Below are 20397 nucleotides of genomic sequence, written 5' to 3' on the forward strand. Positions count from 1 at the left end.
ATTTATAACTAGTTTAGGTAGTTTGAGACGTGTCTCCGTCCTGTCAGATTAGACTTCACTCGAGTTTAGGTCCATATCGAGAGAAAGATAAATAATCTGAATTCAGTGTGCAGTTTACTTTGACGCGGGGGTGCAGCAGAGGTGGAGAGAGGCGGGGCTATTGCGCAATCATTATCAGAAAATGATCGCTGAAGCTGCAGTACATATCCACAAAAGCAGCAAGTAAGATCCCCCCCGGATGTGTAAGTCTGCTGTAGATGTTGCACAAAGAACTGTAGCATGGTCAGTAGCGTCCGGAGCACGATAGCAACTCTGCGATCCGCCATTGTTGTTGTTGTTGGTGGCGAAACACATCAGCAATGGCGCGGGGTACGCGGAGGTGAGCAGCAGAGGTGGAGAGAGGCGGGGCTATTGCTATTGCGCAATCATTATCAGAAAATGATCGTATAGGGCGCACACACGGAGCTGTTTGACCCCCCAGAGCGTTGCGTATGCCGTTCTATCCACCTTGGGACCCGTTATCGTTTCCTCAGTCGTTTAGTGCCGTATGCGGTCGTCCTCGTGTGGCCGAATGGTCTATATGACACTAAACAGTAACGCAAACGACCGTTTTTGTCCTCGTGTGGCTGCAGCCTAAGGTAGTACCTGTTGCTTGTGCAGTACACAAAGTTTACTTGGCAATCATAAAATAATTGTGAGTTCTAAATGGAATTTCCCAGACACAGACTGGGGTGAAATGCACTCCAGCCACAGCATTGCAGAATCGGTTGAATGTGTTTGAGGGAATGAGTTTTGGACTGTGGCATCACTGTACTCAAAAGGGCACTCTAGCTTCTGATAGGGATACGGGATGTTCATTTATTTCCGGGATGTATGCATTATTGTCTCCAACCAACCCCTGACCCCGTCTCCAGCCCATCAGTGCTCCGCATCTGACTGAAACATTCATCGTTCCCTTATGTGAATGTGGTAACGGGAGCATAGGGGTTTCTCCTAGGTCTCAAAGAGACAGTGCTCATTGAACCATGGGGAGGGAATATGAAGGAATGCAGTTTTGGTTGGGGGAGTACCAAGCCATTGTTCAGTCTTGTTCAACAGACTGCAAAAAGAATTGGCCGTAGGCATTATGTAAAGGGACACTGTGCAGATCTGAACATGAGCAAGGAGGTCAGTGAGTCCCTAAAGAGGAAGGCTCCATTGGATGCACAGTAGGAAGATCCAATTCTGTTATACATATATAGAATGTAGAACAAAGTAGTGTAATGACTACATCATCATCATCATCATCATCATCATCTTATCATATTTCAGAGAATCTCCGCATGATTCAATATCATGCTTATTCATCCTTGCTTAGTTTCACCATATTCTGCATCTCTTCCTCAACATATTTTGATGTCAACATGCAATATATTGTTTCCTAACATTAACCTGGTGCTGAATCTCCAAGAGTTAGAACTGATACAAATAACAGTTAGTGGGATGATGACTAGCATGAGTTGTCGCCTCCATGGCAGTCTGTTTATCTGTCTTTTAACTCTGGGAAAAAATGACTTTTTACTGATAAGAATTGCATGTGATGTGACAGGTTGAACCCAAGACGGGCGTACAGGATACCTAGTGCTGGCACTCAGGCTCACTCCCCACTTCTCCCCCCTAAACCCTCTAAGATGAGAGCGTTCAGTGGCTCTGCAAGCTACTGATGTGTCACAGAGAAAACACTGCAGTGAAAGTTGACTGGACTCGAGGCTAGCTGCCAAAAAAGCTAAGAACAAAAGATGGGCTTTGGAGGAGACGTTACAGAAGTGAGTTGACTGGTCTCCTTTATTTTCCTCCTCCGCCTCGTAGCCTTTTACACTCCAAAAACCTTGATCACTCATGTATGCAGGTCAAACGGAGTTAAGCGAATAGTACATGTTTCAATAGCAGCAGCCCTCAAGGACAGTGTTGAACAATTTACCATTTTTAACAGCTGGTAAGTGTTTTAGATTATTTATTTGTTTACCTATACTGACTTTCTTCATCTGTCTGCTGCCAGTGTTTGGTGTTTTCTCAGAGTCTTTGGCTGCTACACATCTGGACCTTTTTGGATTACTGTGATTGCCTTTGGCAACGGCAGCTGTCTATTTCAAATGCAGGAGAAACAGAAGTATGGCTCTGTGTGCTGGCTTTAGTCAGTGGCAACAGGTGAAAGCATGAGAACAATGGCCCTAGACATTTAATTTACAAGCAGTACAATGGAGCAACCTGGACATCGGGAGCAAATATTGAAAGGCAACCCAATTTCTATTCTCTCAAAATTAAGTATTTTTCTACAAAAAAAATGTGTTGAGAAAATGTTACGAGAAAACTATGTAGTAATCATATTGCATCCCGTAGCGATACTATTTTTACTATCCATACCTTTTGTAGGGATATCCATCCCATCAGCCCACCGCTGGTTTCCATAGGTTTTGTCCCATTCCATATTCCAATGGTTCAGGTTAAGTTTCATTACCATGGTCTGTTGTATCTCAGATATTAAACTGTATGAACACAATATGGTATTGTACTCTACTTTTGTTTTTATTATGACTTATTTTCACATTCTACACAGCCTTGCACTGTCAAAAAAAGAACTTTGACTCTGAATTAATTAAAAAAAAGGATTAAAAGTTCCATGTCCTGTCATATTCTTCCATCGCTTTTATGACATTTTTGTCGTTATCTTTTCAGAGGGAAATCCTTACTTTGTTGAAGTCAAAGTTGTTGTATGTATCTTGGTGTATTGTTTTGCTTGTTTGTGCCTTTTTCCTGCAATTTCTGCCCAAAGAGACAAAGCTACACAGAAGCACCTAAACCCAATTTTTCAAGCACAGGAAGAGCAACAGTGTGCGGTCAACAATACATGGAGCATTTCAGGCCTCTCCGAGTCCAGACTGTGTTATTTCCACCTCAGTGGTATTCTACCAGTTAACACCTGCTCTCGTCACTGCTGTCAGCCACCTGTGCAGAGCTACTGCTCACAAATACATCCCCAAACATACTAAAAAAAAAACAGGTCATATCACAGTAGTCACCTGGCTAAAGACAAATCCATCTCTGGCCCATCAGCTCGTGTCAAATCTCTAAGTTAGTATTAAGCGTAGGTTTGTGCATCTCTCCCTTAATCCTGGTTTGTGTGTGATTAAAGTGCAGCACCCCATTTAGATAGTAGCCTATATAACACATTCACACAAAATATGACATTGGTAAAGATTGAGCCCAGTCATAGATCTAGAGTCTACATTAACACCCTAGTGGGAGAGGATAAAACCATGTTGATCACTGATTATGTGGGTGGAACTATTGAGTTCCATTTCTGTGCAAGTCAATGGGATATATTTACTGATGCATAAAGCTAGCTAGCAGTTTACTTAAAGATCGCTTCCCCTTCAAAGGTCTTTTTGTTATAAGCAGCCCAAGTTACACATGAGGTCAATATACTAACCCCCATTAAGGGCAGCCAAATAGATCGTTTTTCAGTCAATATAATGTCAACTTACGCAATAAACAAATCGCAAAAGACAACTTTAACCGAAGGAGGCCATTTTGATATGTTTTCAATTTATTCAAGATCAATCCTACAGACGAAATTGAAGATACATTAAATTGGCTGAAATAAAAAGAGGGTTTGACAGTAGCTCTAATGGGAGGCGAGTTACTATTTTCTCAGTGCTCTAACCTCCTCCAGGAGGCGCCAGGGTATGGCTGGGGTAGGCTACAGCCATACCAAGAAATGGCTTAGCCCCACCATGAAAAATGATGTTAAAGTAAGCAAAATAAAGTCCGCCAACTCGCGCGGAGTAAATTGCTCTGACAGCAGCTAGTAAGATTGATTTCAGTAGCCACTTGTCTGGAAATATCGAAGACTAGAAACGGTTTTGAAAACGTTTGTCACGTAGTGATCGTCTTCTCAATAGAACATCTTTGATAATGTCTTCTGGCCAATCAGAATCAAGATAACGGCGTGGTGTTGTTGCAGGAAGTCCCGACGGAGAATACTTTTGCTGTAGTACATCTCTATACATCGATACAACATTACGTGTTGATAGAAATCAACACGTAATGAAATAAGACCCCACGGTTTGATGATTGATAGGTGTGTGGGCTGTCTTTCATTTTGACACACAGAACAATGGGGGCTATCCACCCTTATCCACAATGTAAAGTAATTCACAGCCTCTTCTCTCTGTGAGGAGCAGCAGGTTCAGCTTTCAGAACAAAGTAACACCAAATATTTTTTTAAATATGTCGTGGAGTAATAGATTTATTTATTTTCTTCTCAAGAGAGTACCAGAATGTGTATTTGATGTTAGTATGTCAAAAAATCTCCTGGGGGAGAATCCCCCCAGACCCCCCTGCAGGGGTTGGGTTTTCAGCATGTCAACTCTTTCACTTGTGGGGAATTTGCAGGATTGGCTCCAGGTCGCCCTTTTTATTTACTACAAGACAAATGTGCCTTTTTATTTCATACAGTTCAATTTGGATTGAGACAGGGAAATAATCTAAACCTCACGCGTGGCGTTTCACTGTATGTTTCACTATGTAATTACATTACAAATACTGACTTGAGCCCCACCACTGTATGGGTTAGCCCTACCATAGATTACCCAACAAAAATACTCTGGAGCCGCCACTGCATACAGTGCATCGGCCGAGAGATATACTGAATGAAGTCATATAAATGTTCTAACCATTGCATGGCTTACAGCATCAGCGTCAATCAATCCCTTCCACTACATATTTGATGCAAGCGTTGCGTCGTGACGCAGGATCATGCTAAACGTCCACCAGGGAAGATAATCCACTCTCTTGTCTTTAAAAGCTGGCAAACCTCCACTATTCTGTGTTAGGGGAAATAAAGAGGGCCAGATGTATTCAATCGCACGCTAAAGCAACGGTCGTTCCTGGTGATTGCTTTCAGGTAAAGGGACTGTCAGGACTTCTGCTTATAGAAGCTCCAAGAGCCGAGGAAATTAAATCTCACTAAAGCCAGCTCTGCCTTTTCATCACAATAAAGAGGGGAGCTGGTATTATCTTCTCGCAAGTAAAAGGGAGAGGTGAACTGTTGGCGCGTAATAGACCTGATGTGGTTAAGTGTTGAAAAGGTCAGTGCATCTTCTAGAGTTAAGTCAGGGAGAACAGCTCCAGTGACAATAGAGTAATAGCATTTTAAAGCTTGATCAGACATGTGAACAGTAGAACAATTCTCTTTGGGATTGTGATTTATTTTATCCCTTCTCTCTTGCTCTTGTTCCTGCCTCTATATTCATGAGCTTAGTCTTTAACTAGGCAGTCTCATTTTTACAATATTTCGCAATTCACAGTAGACGATGTTGACTTTGTATGACTTTGCTGCAATGGTGGACCTAAATTAAAACCCGGGCTGAACAACAAGCATTAGGGAAAGGCATTTTGTTTATTGTAACTCTGAGCTGTAAAGATGATTACAAAAAATGCATGGCTTAGTGGAACACAGAGACGAGAGTTGGCAAAGAAAATGGGACTAGAGGCTGTGCTCATTGTATAAACTTAGCATTAACTCTTGGCATAATAAGATTAGCCCTATTTTCACATGAACTGTGTTTTCTGCATTTACAGTGAAATTGTGTAATTTCTAACATTCAGGATGACCTCTAACCTTCTCGTCTAAGTTATTCGTAGGCAATAGGCCGACAAAGGAGAGAGGAAAAGATAAAGGGTCAACATTATCACCAGCACAGACTGCTCTTGGCATTTTACTATTTGCAATTACTGTACTCTATGTCCTTTTCAGGCTCTGATAGTCAAAAAGCCCTTTAATGTGAAGCCCGAGTCAATATTTACCATCTCTGCACGACTTGTGCGCAGTGACGCCAGAGGATGTGTGTCAATGTGTTTGTGTGTTTATGGAAATATGTGATTAAGTCCTTTTACTGAGAAGTATGGACGTGAATAAATACAGCGCTATGTTGTGATGACTGCTGCAAAAGCAGACGGACAGACTGAATAATTATATTAATCATTTCGGAATGCGAAATTAAAATCAGTTTCCTCGCATCAGATTATCGTACCATCATATTTGTTGCTGAGGAGACTGAACACTGTCACCATGATGGATGCCTGCGTGGTAACACATTAGTTATGGCAGTAGGGGGACTGGAAGTACAGAGGAGAGAAGGTGAAACAACTAAATTCACATTTGGAGAGAACCCTATTTTACCTTTCTTTGTTGTGGACATTTCCATTCCATCTGTCAACCTGCCTGTGAGACACAGAGAAGCTGCTGAAAGCCTCACCCGGGAGGCCTCGCACAAACTGAAAACCACACATAGGTTCCCCTGATTACAATTCTACACATTCCTGCAGACACACAAGGTAGGGTGGCGTCACTATGTGCTGCCCTGCAGCACTCACAGCGTGCCCCTCAAGCTGTTCCATTTTCCCTGACAAATATCACCCTGGGCAATCCGTCAAAGACATAAGCCTATTCTTAAGGCACTGGAATATTTTGTAGCTATTGCTGCCAAATGTTTGTGTCTGTTCTCTTTATATATTGTGCAGGGTCCTACTGTTCACCAATTAGCTAAATGTATCTCTTCACCTCTCTGTATACTCTTTAATGTGATCCCTCTGATTGATACTTCTAACATCTGAAAGTCCTCTTTATAAAAAATCACCGACTGTGTGAACGTGAAAATGAATAGAATATCACCTCCCATCTTCAGAGCAATCTGACTATTATAACATTAGCGTTAAGAAAGCTTACTTAAATATCTGCCACAACACAAGTAACCGGATCATAGTAACATTACGTACAGTCCGCGGCACTGTGAGTGCAGACGTCGAGGTGTGCCATTATCATTCATATCACATCATAATGTATCATAGATGTCCTTATCTGAGTCAGCTTCTTGAGCCGTATCTGGCCGTGCAACACTTACAGTGTCACGTATGCAAAAGTCTTATTTTAAGTAACACATTAAGTTGATGAAACACTCAAGTCAAATGTAATTCAAGTCGGATCTCGTGTCTTTGGCAGTGATATCATAAACCTGTTAATGTATGCATTCAAACACTTTTTCTTTTACCAGCTGTATTCACCTTGCAGGTACAACTATGCTGCTTTTATCCTGGATAAAGTGTTTAAGTCATGGATGTTTAAAGTTTAACGTCTTCATATTTGTCTAATATTATAGTTTAATTTTCATTCAGGAAGTATGACGATGCGCTGTCAGTACGCTTGTCCATATTTGTGATTGGTCGAATGTTGCTAACCCCGCCCGTTTCAGGTGAACACACACTCAGCCGGACAGAGAGGCCCTGGGTTGATTTACCGAGTTGATAACCAGCGTCGTAGGACCGCTTAGCGAGATCGCGTTTGTTAGGGTTAGTTAAGCCAGATATCCAGGGTATGTTGAACTGGATTCGTAGTATAGGCCTGTGTCACCATTTTGCCTAAAATATCTCACATTCTTTACCAACAGAACCACACACTCTGTGTTACAACCAGAGCTCATTGATAAGCCTAGTGATGTATTTGTATTTGTTATAGTCGCTCAAGAAAATCCATGGTAGAGTGGAAATAAATAAAACTGAAGTTTTATACTGGATGTTGTCAAGTCTCACTAGCAACAAGGCGGGGGAGCTCTGATGAGCCACAAGCACAAACAGCTTGCAACTTGAGTGACGGCATTACAGCAGCAGGCACATCAGCAATCAGGCCTCATTTCCTAGTAATTTGGTGTCATCAGGGCTGTATTAACTCAGTAGGTGGTCCCGTCTGTTTGGAGGGCTGAATAAATAAATAAATGTCATGAAACCAACCAGGAGATCCATGAAGTAATAAATAAATGCCAAATAGTTAGTGCAGACATCAGCCGTGATGGCACCTTATAGGGCTGCTCAATTAATCGTATTTGAATCGCAATTACGATTTAGGCGTGCAACGATTAAGAAAACAACGTTTTGTTTTTTTCCGTTGAATTATACTTAACGTTCAGGTTAATGAACTGTTAAAAACATACTGTTCACATTTTTTTTGCAATAAATGGATGTTTTCAAAGTAAATGGATAATCGTTTTTAATAATCGTGATATCAATTATTGACCCAAATAATCGAGATTATGATATTTGCCATAATCGAGCAGCCCTAGCACCTTAGCTTCTTTAGGTACTGTCTGATGGCCAATTGGAGTCCCTCATGTAATCCGGGCCTCTCCTTGACATACTTGAGTGTAGTACAGGGTATTTTGTACCCACTTTAACTGTGGCCTAATTTGTACACTATAGTCAGGGCTATGGGGCACAAGGGGAGGTATCAGAACCATCTCTACTCATCAATATTGTTATATAACAGTAAGAGAGACTTTTGGCTGGCAAAACGAGGGGAATTACAGACCTCTTCTGGCAAGTGTTTGATTGAAGTGGAATCCCAAGAAGAGGGAGGGACCGAGGAATGGTTAGGGTTTTCCCACTGACTGTGTCAACAGCATCTAAGCATTGCTGTGGTTTAAATACTTTCCCATGCTCTCACATCTGTTTCCCACATTTCTTCCCAGACTCCCCATGTTTTCTGTTTTTGAGTCAATGCACAAACAAGTTGTTCCAGGAGAGGAGCACAGGGGGTCTTCTGATGCATAGGGATCTCTTATCAGTCACAATACAGTGAGTCATCATTTTTACCAGCAGATTGGGGATACAGAGCAAAACTGATTGACAGTCATTGTGATATTGGGTATGGGAAAGAAAGGTACTGCTAACAAGTATTTGCCTTTCATGATTTCAAACTGTTGTAATACAAAGTGTGAGTAATATAGAACATTGTCATAGTTAAATATAAAACTAAGTAATCATGCATCAAATATATTGCTTACAAAGTTGTATTCCTGAAACCTTGAATATGTGTTGTTCCTTTTTGCCAGCTAGCCTGTGTAATATTGTGGCTTTGGATTCCCATGGCTTGTATGTCTTTTTTGATGAGGCCATCATTTAACAATCTTAACAAATGACTGTTACAACTGCATAACTTCAGATTAAAACAGTATTTAGCTACATAATGTATCTTGAATCCCATAATGACTTGTTGCAACCATCTCTCCAAAGAGTAAAGGTCTTAGTCATATTGATATAGAACATGTCTGTCTGTGCCGTTGACAATATCGGACTCAGAATCAGGTCGATTGCTGAGTAGGTTCTCAAATATAAAGAATGGTTTTCTGGTGGCTGAAGCCTTTCAGGAGCCGCCTGTCTGTTAATTAACACTGAACACTAATAGTCAGGAGACCTTGGGAGGGAAATAAAATTTAAAAAATCAAATGTAATTGCATAAAGCACCCACCAGACACTCAAAAATCTATATATATGAAGTTTGAAACCATTTACGTGAATATGTTTCGATACTGATACTGCAATGCCAAGACAGTAAAAACAAGTCACCAGAGAATTCCGTATTGATTTTCTTTGTTGTTGCATTAGAAAAGCTGTCTAATACATAGCAATAAGATACATGTCGATGTTCTCATTTATTATTTAAAAAGCCTCATAGTCACAATACAAGCTGCAGTGACACACTTATTTATAGCAATAATAAAAATAAATACTAATGACATTTTTTTGTTTGCTTTAGGCTCACTTTTTCTCCGACAGCTGAACTAAAATAGGGACGACAGCATGGGATGTTTGACAGGGATTTGAGGGCAGATCTTTCTCTTACTTTTTTCAACGGTAGAGTGACAGCATGGGTAGAGAGCAAGCTTTATTTGCAGTTGATGGCTGGCAGAGACCTTTAAGTCCGTAAATACGCACCTGAGAAAAAGGTGATGAAGGTGGTGGGCTTGAAACATCAGATTGACACATTTCCTTGAAGCGACTTGCTTGACTGCACACAGCCCACCTGCATCCTACACTAACACCCCATTGCGTAATAAAAACAAATATGTTTTGATGGTGTTTAACGCTCTTCGGCTCCTTTCAGTCGGGCAACTTTACCCCACACTTTAATCCACTAATGCTTGCTTTTTGCTTCTGCAGAGAGATGCATTCTGCGTCAAACTATTCATATTCATATATGGTGCAAGGAATTAGGGGATTAGGGATTTAAGGAAGTCTATCATCTAGAGCAGTTGTTACCAGATAGCTTTTTTTCAAGATGCAACGAAGGCCGGGTTATAAAAAAGCGTGGATGGGGATCTATCTATTAGTGCAGTCTAATAGGGTTTGCCTTCGTTCTCAAAGGCAAGCAGAGCTGTAACATTATCTTTGATAAACAAAACAGCACATTTTAGCAATCACATCCAATGGAGGCTTCTATCATGGAGGATTCATTAGACTTTATCTGTGGGCTGGTGAAAGCAACACAACGCTTTGATTCTGTCAGGCTCTAACGTTACAGTCAGACCTATGGCTGATAAGGTTATCTCTGGAACCGTTTCTCATAGCCTAATGAGCTGCAGCCCCCTCATTAGCACTATGTTTATTTATGTATAGGACATGTTAAGTGGGAATTCAATTATCAGGCAGTATATGGAAAAGGGTGATAGGAATGTAACTACTAATATGTCATGATCTTCTGTATAGGTGAGAGAAACTGTTGCTTATTTCACAACATGACATAACAGGGTTTGAATGAAACAGTTAAAAACTAATTTCATAAACTGAAATAGGGGTTTGAAAATCGTGCCAATAATAGCTTGCCTTTTTCACAGGAACTATCGCATATTCACAGTTGAAAAGCGTTCAGTTTAAATTGGCTTCATGTGGCCCTTAGACATACCAATTTAAATAACCGCTCACTGCTTCAGTGAAACGTCATTTTGTCAAAATAAACATATTTGATTTAAGATTATTATATTCATTTAGTTTTGGAAAAAGGTTTTTCTTGCATCACAGCTTGAGACAAGCAAATCACGCCATTTTCAGAGTCTCCTAAGGGCTGGCTATCAAACATGACAACATTTTCGCTAAATATATGCTTGAAAGTCAGGACGAATACATTTTTCCCATAATAAATTCTTTATTGAGCAGGTGAAAGGAAAAATACATAACTTGGGTCTTAAGGAGCTGCAAAGAATGTTCGTAAACTAAGTGAGCTTCCACTGTTACTCTTTCTATCAACCACAAACTCCCTACATAGTGACCCTACACCCCTTTAAAACAAATAACAGTGTCAATACCCTACAAAAATATGACTAACACCCCCATGTTTGACCACATACACAGGAAAATGTATAAGGAATAGCATCAAAATTGTTTAAATTGTAGACCTCCCACTATATTTCTTAAATGAGGCTTTCCGGGTCGAGCTTTGGGCCGAATTTCTAACTACAGGAATCCTTAAGGAATCAGGTTTCTGATTTATTCTGATACTGTATATAATAAAAAGTGATGATGGAATTGAATTGGAGGGTAGTTAGCAATAATGAGCCAAGCAGCTGCTTTTAAACACCTCTCTATATGCTGCTGCCAAGTGGGAGAGGGCTGCTGCATCAACCTTTTCCTCATCAAAAACCGTGATGTAGTGTTTATTCCACTGGCAGAGAACAGACAGCAAATGTGGACCGATAACATCCAATTTTCTGTGACACTGCCAGATATGATTTCCTCTCACACGCAAAAAAAATAGGGAACTAAACTCACACCCACGCGATTAGGTTTGGGAATTTCATTTTTCATGTCGATTATCCCTCAAAGTGTGATCAATTGAATGCAGCGTTACCACAAATATTTATGTTTTAACCTTATTCTTATAGGTTTCAGTAAACACATCAAAGTTCCAAATGTATAGAGAATTATACATTATATTTATACATTTCCCAATCTCCTGGTTGTGACATACAGAGGCTGCACAGTGAAAGCAGCATTAGCAGAGCAGCAGTAGCTTCGGTTCTGTTTAGGTAACAAGGATGTGTTCAGGAACAATACTTTGTACTACGTTTACTAAAATACACTTCAGGATGCATGTGTGTAGAGCGCAAGTGTAATGCAAGCAGTTAGTGAAGCATGGGGAGAGAGATAATTAATCATTAGAAATATGAGTGAAAAACATGGCTGAAATGTCTCCTCTGAAGACATGCTTTCACCCTAATGACAAAATGGGATTTTATAGAATAACACAAAGTATTTGATGTCCTCCACTGCTCTGACTTCTAACCGTGCTGCAGTGATGAACAGATGTTCTTCATGGCCCAGTGACATAAATGGGGTGAAGCCTGCGAGCTAGTTCAGGCAGTCAACTCGAGCACGTATGCTGCATTCATACATAACGCCCCCTTGCCCCTCTACAACCAACCAAACGGAGTCTCCTTAATATGCCGCTCTATTGAACCTGCCAGATCTCTCTCCATGCATTGCTTGCTGCTGCTATTGCCGCAGCTCTACGTCGCTGCTGCTCGCTGCCCCACCACCACCCCAGCTTCCACCCCAGCTTCCACCTGTAGGCTCGGGGTTAGTTATTTAATCATCACTCATGGTGCTATGTATATCTATGGAGTGATGAGGCCCGAGCCTAGTCGCCAAACTCAACTATATGCTGCTTCTAATATACATTTCTAAACATGTTAAAGAAACACGTGAGTTGTCTGACTGAACTGTTGGGTGTGGTTACAGGTCAAACCGAAGCTAGATGCCGTCAGAAGACAGACAAGCGTATACGTTTTAACCGGAGGGCAGCAAGGCACTGACTTTTGAGCGTGGCTTTAAGTTACCTTTTAACTTAATAAATCCAATTACACTGGCAGTTGTCAGCATCTGACCTTTCTAAAATCAATAGGAAAGTAATTAAATTCACTGAATCGTTTTTCAAATTGCTACAGTGAAGGGATCATGAGAGAATCCATGAAGTCAATAATGCTAAGGCATGGTTTTGTTCTTAAGTCCAGTTTTGTCTTTTAAAAGAACATCATTATGTTATGGTATCATTGGCCAGGATATCAGCTGAATATTGTAAAAAAAAATAAACTTGAAAAATAACTTTAAAGTCAAGTGCAAAGCCATCTTCTTGGCAACCCGAAAGTCTATTCATAGTTTGCTGCGGTATTAATATATTAATTTACTCTTTCACAAATTAATTTAACCTCTAATTACCCTAACTTGAGAGCTCATAACTGCATTGCCTCACATTGCCGTTTGGGGTTCAATAGAGAACAAAGCAAGGGTCAGCATCAATTATAAAAACAATGGCCCACAGAGGCACATAGTGGCTTTAATTACAAACCCTAATGGAAAAGACCTGCCCGTTTAACGACTTCTTCACAATGCAAACCATTAGGAATATAAGCTATGATTATGGCAGGAAGGTGCTCATACACACATCCATAGAGCGTGCACATTCTAGCAGTACTAGGTAGTCCATGTTTGCTTCTCTGTGAGCAGCCAATGTAATATCAGTTAAGTGAAAGCTGAACTTTGTTTGTGTTGTCAGTGGTTAGTTTACAAAAATATATCCGGCTGAATCATAACCTCTAACTTTTATCCTCCCAATTCAACTTAATAATAGGTATGCAGAGGAGCCAACATGTTGAACACCTGCCAGATTTGGATAAAAGGTGCTAAAAGCTGAGAGAGATCACTGGTATTCAAGTGAACAAAACAAGAGTTACTCCACAAAGACAAGTGTGGGATACAAGACTGTGCTTGAGGGAGATGAGATGGCACAACCTCCTTAAATTACAAAACATCAGTTGTCATATTCAATGTTCAGATTTGACCGTGTCATCTTTGGGCTGACAACCAATATTAAATATGATTTCAAAAGTCAGAAATACAAATGAATAAATAACACCTTTGTGGCTAATGAATTTAATATCAATGATTTGTCCAAAACTGCACTTAAGGGCTGCAAAAGTATTTTCCAATGTGCATATTTTGACAAGATTTATGTAACATAAAGGGGTTTAGATCAAATAGTAAAAGTTTGGCGCTTGTCATCTGTGCTGAAGTCAAACATGAAAGCAACTTCTTTGTGTCAAACTCCATTCTCTCGTAGTATGTGATCATCAAAGCCTGCCCCTTCAGAGTCTTATATACGTGACCGCCAATAACACTACACTTTAATTCGAGCTATGAACTTTTAATGTTATTCAGATTGGTGATGGATTAGACTGGTTTGTTTGTTTTGTCATCAAAATGACATTGAATATCAGGAGAAATACTATTAGCTCTTCACCAAAAATATCATCTTAAATCCACAACAGGATATTACACCAAATATCCTCAAAAGAAATGTCACGTAAATATTAAAACTCTTTTCTGTCCTTTGAGCCCTTTTTATTTTCCTAAAGGACAGTCAACATTCACTTGCAATTTTGTATAACTATCCATTGTTCATTAAACAAATCTTTTCTTTGTTTTTTGTTGTGTTTTTCCAAAAAAGCCCATTTTCTTTTGTTCCTGGTTATTCACCCCACATGTAAAAAAATCTGTTTTGGAGTCTTTTCACATTCATTGAAATGGCTCCTTCACCACAGAGCTAACACAGCCAGACATGGATGTGTTAGTATAGACATCTAAAAGGCTCTTAAAGAGAGAGAGACCTTTACATTGCCACCCGTGTTAGATAAAAGCAATAGATACATCACTGCTCTGGCAGTCAGCCATAATGAACCAATTAACGGCCCTCAATCCAGAGAACATCTCTGAAAATAAATGAACACAGAGCAAATTAATATCTTCACGCTTTCTTTCTCATTCTTGCTCTCCTCTCCATTTCTCACTGTTGATCAGCCATTTCTCTCTCTCCGATGTCCTCTTGCTGCGTTTCGCTGCTCCTTTCCTCTATCTCCATTCTCTCCCTCTATCTTACTCTCTCTCCATTTCAAAAGGACAAATGTTTCCAGCAGTCACTGTAGCACTGCATTGGTATTCTGCTCTCAATTTAGCCAAGACCCAGGCGGCATTATCTGCTTCCAGCAACCACACAGCAATCTGACACAGAGCTCACAGAGCGAGGGAGAAAAGGCTTGAAGAGTTGAAGGAACAGAGAGAAAGACAGCAAAAAGAGGAGAGAGACACAGACGGACCTATATAGCTGTCCAGCACATCTTTTGCTGTGCTAAAGGCTCTCTAACTCAGTCACAAGAAACGAAGGAATCTGATTTGGTTTAGTTTCTTTAGAGAGAAAAAGATAAAACTAGACAGCTTATCGAGCCGGTATAGACGGTTCCAGACTTTCTACATGAAAACAAAAATGCCTTAATCAAAATCTTGGCTCCATGCTGATTTTATTATTTTTACTTCAGATCTATCAAAAGCAGTAGTCAAAGAAAAACAAATGTAACAAAACATTGTGTTTGCCTTGATTTATGTTCAGCTTTGTCAGAGCTTATCTCTGCGTGCCACCAAAATACAAGACTACTAAACAATTGTCACATTGCTGCTAGCAAAGAAGTTATCTACCTTTTGAAGATCCAGTAATTACAAGTCATTTCATCACACAGGACAAGGTAGGAGCTACTGAGTCTATTGATTATTAATGATTGCGCAATGCATTATTAATAGCACATATAAGGGCAAACAGTAGGTAATCTGGAATGAATGACTGCACAGTGAATAAAAGAATGCACAAATAATGTGTTGAGATGCAGACACTTTGAGAGAAAGAGAGGAGGGAGATAAGTGCAGGGGGAGGAGAGGAGGGAGATAAGTGCAGGAGGAGGAGAGGAGGGAGTATGCTGACAGCGGGTAAAGGTGAAAGAGAGATAAGTGGAGTAAGGGAGTGAACTTGGGAGGGATGGAGCGGGGGAGGGAGGTGATGAGAGATGGAGCGGCCAGATAGTCTTGAGGAGAGAAATTAGGAGGCGGGACAAGGAAATGCTGCGGGATGAAGAGTAACGGAGAGATGGATGAACGTAAAGCGGAGGGAGAGACCATAGATATGGAAATGGGATGTGTCAGTAAAGGAGGGAGCCAGAGGTGTAAAGCAGAACAAAGTTTGACATGAGCTGACAGCAAAGGAGCACATCCCAAGAGCAAATGAAGAAGAACAGGGTTCATGCCTGAGACAATAGGCTTGGAAAGGAAGACATGAAGGAGACAGATAAAGAAACAAGAAAGGAGAAAAACAACAGGAAATAAAGTGTGTGGAGACGACCTACAATGTGAGAGTTTGCATTCGAAATATTTTTGTTTAGATATTCAGTACCTATGAATTTAAGTATTGTTTAATTAAAACAATCCAATCAACATTCAAAGGAGCACGTGTGCCATGTCTTAATCTCTTGTATGAGTGACATAATCCATAGAAACGGTTTTTTTCATTCAACAATTTAATCTTTAAAGCAATGAATCTTTTTTACCCTCTTTTCTCTTAGTCCTCGCTGTGCTAGCCCCTCAAGTATAAGAACACAGAGATCCTACTTCCTCATACCAGCGAAACAAGCCACTTGTGACTTCACTGCAAGATACTTGGAAAAGGTCAAGAAGAGACTATTTTAGTATCATTTATACACATCAGAACTGCATATTTATAATTCTATAATACCTCTCACACCACTGTCCCTGTAGGAGACGGAGTTGTGTCGGATGACCAGAAAACCACACAAGAATTAAACGACCTATTTGGAGTAACGAGGCACACAGAGGATATCTTTAACTACAGCTGATTAATAGCTTAAACATCAACAAAACCAAAGTAGAGCAGGTAGAGCATGATGGTTTCCTTACCTTCCTTGCAGTACTTCCCCCTGAAGCTGGTGTGGATACAGTCGCAGTGAACTTCTCCAAACTCAATTGAGCAAAACCCTCCATTGAAGCACGGGTTCTGCTTGGTGCAGAGGTACTCCAGGTCGCTCTGAATGCCCTGGCTGTTTAACAAAGTAGGAGGCATCTCCCCCACCTTCAGATTGGAGATCAATCCCAGGAACGGTGGCTCGTACTTCACTGTGCTGGACGTAAGGGCAGAGAGGCGCACATCAGGTGGAATGCCGCCCACAAACAGGTCGCTGACCACTGCCATCTCCTTCCTCTTGGACTTGACCTCGGCTACTTTTGTCTCCCCATCAACCATCAGGAGGGTCTCACGGAAGTTGCGGGTCAGCAAGACCATGTGCCAGCGGTCATCGTTCACCCGTGTCTCCATGTGCAACGTGGCCGGCTCGGCACAGTGGATGGCAAAGCGCAGCTGGAGGCGCCCGCCTGCTATCAAAAGCTCCAAGAAGTCGCAGTTGCCGCCATCATCCAGGTAGAGTACTAAGGCTTTGCTGATGTTGGTCTTGAGACTGAAACTCAGCTCGCCCACTGATCCAGCTTCCCAGCGTCCATAGCGGGCCCACTGGCCAGGCGCCCCACCAAATTCTAGCATCTCCACTGTAGTGAGTAGGCTGATGAGGGCTATAGGCCACAGGGGCCAACCCAGGAATCGTAACCCCCTTTTCATGCTCAAAGTTCCCAAATGTCCCCTTTTCTACTTGATGCCTTACAGGTCTAATGCACCCCAGAGGTAACGTCTAGCTTTGTTGTGGCTAATAGATTTCAAATGTAATCAAAAAGGTATTATTTATCACTGAAGTGGGATATCAAGCTCACCGAGTATAGTAATCCTTGCAGTGGCCCTACTCCAATTTTCTTGAAGAATCAGCAGTTTGTTCCTTTTCTCAGTGGGGCTATAATTCTTGTCCTTGTCCTGACTCTCTCCTTCGTCTCTCCATCAGTTGGTGCCTCTGGGAATTGGAGGAAAGGAATGAGGAATAGCGGGAAAGTAAAAGAGGGGGGAATATGATAATTTCAACACAGCTGTCTATCCTGGGATGAAAATAGAATCTTAGTCTCTAGAATCCAGATCGCAGTTCATTTTTGAGGAAATTTGAGCTGGCGCCAAACGCTTGGGGGAAGAGTTATCTGATTATGATCTTTCTTTTAGGGGAATGCAAGTAGAAGAAAACGAGCAAAAGAGTGAGGGAACCGTGGAGGAGACTAGTCTGCTCGTGTCTGCTAAAGCAACCGATGCGTTCATGGTTTCAGCGCAAACCCATTCTTCTCTTGAAATGGTAGGACTACGAAGCTTTACGCGGAAATGGGTCCCATCATGATTGTTGCAGATGGAGATCTGGAAGAAGCACACACAAAAACAAAAAGATGTTAATGTCACATACAATGTGTTAAAGTGCATTTTATCCCAACAGTATACAGCTTACAATGTGATCATTTCCACGTCAAGTCAATCAGCAATTATTCATTTTTCATTCATCTCTTTTTATCATCCATCTTATTTGCCTAGAGTTTGCTCTTGCCTGCAGTTTCAGACACCATGTACTTTGTGTACAAATCCCTTTGGTCTATTCAGTTGAAAGCCGATAAAAAAGTTTGTGCCGAGCCAAGTGATAAATAAGCTTTCTGAGTTTTGCATAGCTCTCTACTTCCCACAGAGGACTGAGCAATATGAATGTCTTATTTCCTCTGCTGCTTCTCAGTCATGTCAATATATGTGTCAAGCAATTCACTGAACCTTAACATATTGGTTTCATATGCAGGGAAGACACCAGTCCGACATTAGCGATAGAATATATTTAATAAATCACACCCTTCAACTCTGGCGTGCACAAACACACACTATGAACATGCATATGTATGCAAAAAGACACATCATTAAATCAAGTGTGATTCTGAGTGGAATGCTGCAGAGTCATTATCAGTCTGAGCAGCCCGTCTTGACCCTGGGGCTCAGCTTAATCCCTAGCCATTACTTCTTGAGTGAGATCTCATTTCCATCACAAACAGTCTACAATTAAAGCTAGGCTCACCCCTGCTCATGCTCCCTTGTTCTATAAAGCCTGGCGTCAAAGTGACAACAGATGACACGGGCATACAAGCAGGGGAGGGAGGGAAGTGGGAGGAATACAGACAGAGAGAGAGAGAGAGAGAGAGAGAGAGAGAGAGAGAGAGAGAGAGAGAGAGAGAGAGAGAGAGAGAGAGAGAGAGAGAGAGAGACAGAGAGAGAGAGAGAGACAGAGAGAGAGAGAGAGAGAGATAAAGAGATAGAGCAGAGAAAGAGACATAGACATATACAGAACAGAACAGAGACAGAGACAGAGAGAGAGAGAGATAGAGCCAGAACAGAGACAGAGAGAGATACAGATAGAAGAAGAGAGAGGAGATGAGAGAGAGAGAGAGAGAGAGAGAGAGAGAGAGAGAGAGAGAGAGAGAGAGAGAATCATGATCTCAGACGTGTGAGCTTAACATTGATGGAGAAAGATGAGGGAGAACAGAGGGGACAGACAGAGCTGTGGGACGCAGACGGGAGAGAACAGAAATAATATGGGGCTATATTTCGCCGGGTGATGTTAATAATGGCAGAGAGGGCTTAAGACAGAACCAATGCGGTTGTATTTTCAACGTTGGAAGCACAGTGCTTCCAAAAAATCTTGCTTAGCAACTGATAGCAAAATGACCACAGAACACAAACCAAATACGAGCATCCACTGGTTCTGATGAGTCGTCTGTCTGTATATTTGTATGTTGCTCCATTACTTTTCTTCAGACAGCTAAAATCAGTATGTAGTCCGGTGTTACTTGATTGCTTTTTTTTCTTTTACATAATCGTATGTGTTCTCATCTATAACTAAGCACACATGACTTAGTGTATGTAGGACTGTTATTAAATATAAGAAGCCGTCAGAAAATTCTCGTCTTTTAATATGCAGCAGGCACAACATGCCTCGAGCATTGATAAAGTGGGCCTGGTTTATTTTGGTCTCTGAGTGACACAGCCTGATCTGCATGTTAGTTCATCTCTTGTTTGTACACACGCTACATATACATGTATGCAACTGTTAATTAGAAAACACAGGATTCATTAGCAGTTGTGAGGAGAAACATGTCCTGTTCAGACAAGACAGTAATTAGAGACGCATGTGGGCAGGTTTATTGTACTGTCTATTTACATAGTAAATGTACAACTAATTATAGTATTGCAAATATGTAGACATGTACTACATCATGAGCAATACACATGCAAACCAGATCCCACAACTCTGTCATTCACAAACAGATCATGAAACAGTTTCAATAGCAATTATGAGCATCCCCAAAAACATGATAAAACCCGTCAACACTTTGGGACAAAATCATTTTATTTTGTGAACAATTTGAGAGCTTACGCTTGCTTAATCAACCATTCTTTTAAGCACATCTGCGTCCCTTATGGGTAAATAGATTTGAGATATTCCCTGGCCAAATTGAATATTCATTGAGTTATTTCTGTCTGTTCGGGGACTCTACTGTGACAGAGAGATGCAGCATTTTGTGCTCTTTTTATAGTACTGATGGTACCATTAAATCCCAAGGACACTGAGGAAACATAACAAGCCTCAAGAGATAACTAGAGGAGTGCGCTGTGTGTGTGTATGTGTACAGTATCTGTGTATCTGTGTATTTGTATGTGTGTGTGTGGTTGTTGTGATTATA

The 20397-nt window shown here is 41.0% G+C and overlaps 1 protein-coding gene across 1 annotated transcript in view; it reads right to left on the minus strand.

Annotated features, from left to right (window-relative positions):
* nrxn2b (neurexin 2b) overlaps positions 1 to 20397 on the minus strand; it is a 637678-nt gene that overhangs the window by 551457 nt on the left and 65824 nt on the right. Inside the window, exon 3 of the mRNA XM_034210531.1 lies at positions 16660 to 18040. Within this exon, the coding sequence (XP_034066422.1) occupies positions 16660 to 17371 (712 nt within the window). The 5' untranslated portion in view covers positions 17372 to 18040. The remainder of the gene's footprint in view (positions 1 to 16659; positions 18041 to 20397) is intronic.

The sequence above is a fragment of the Gymnodraco acuticeps genome, unplaced genomic scaffold, assembly GCF_902827175.1.
Source record: "Gymnodraco acuticeps unplaced genomic scaffold, fGymAcu1.1, whole genome shotgun sequence".
NCBI classification, from domain to species: Eukaryota; Metazoa; Chordata; class Actinopteri; order Perciformes; family Bathydraconidae; genus Gymnodraco; species Gymnodraco acuticeps.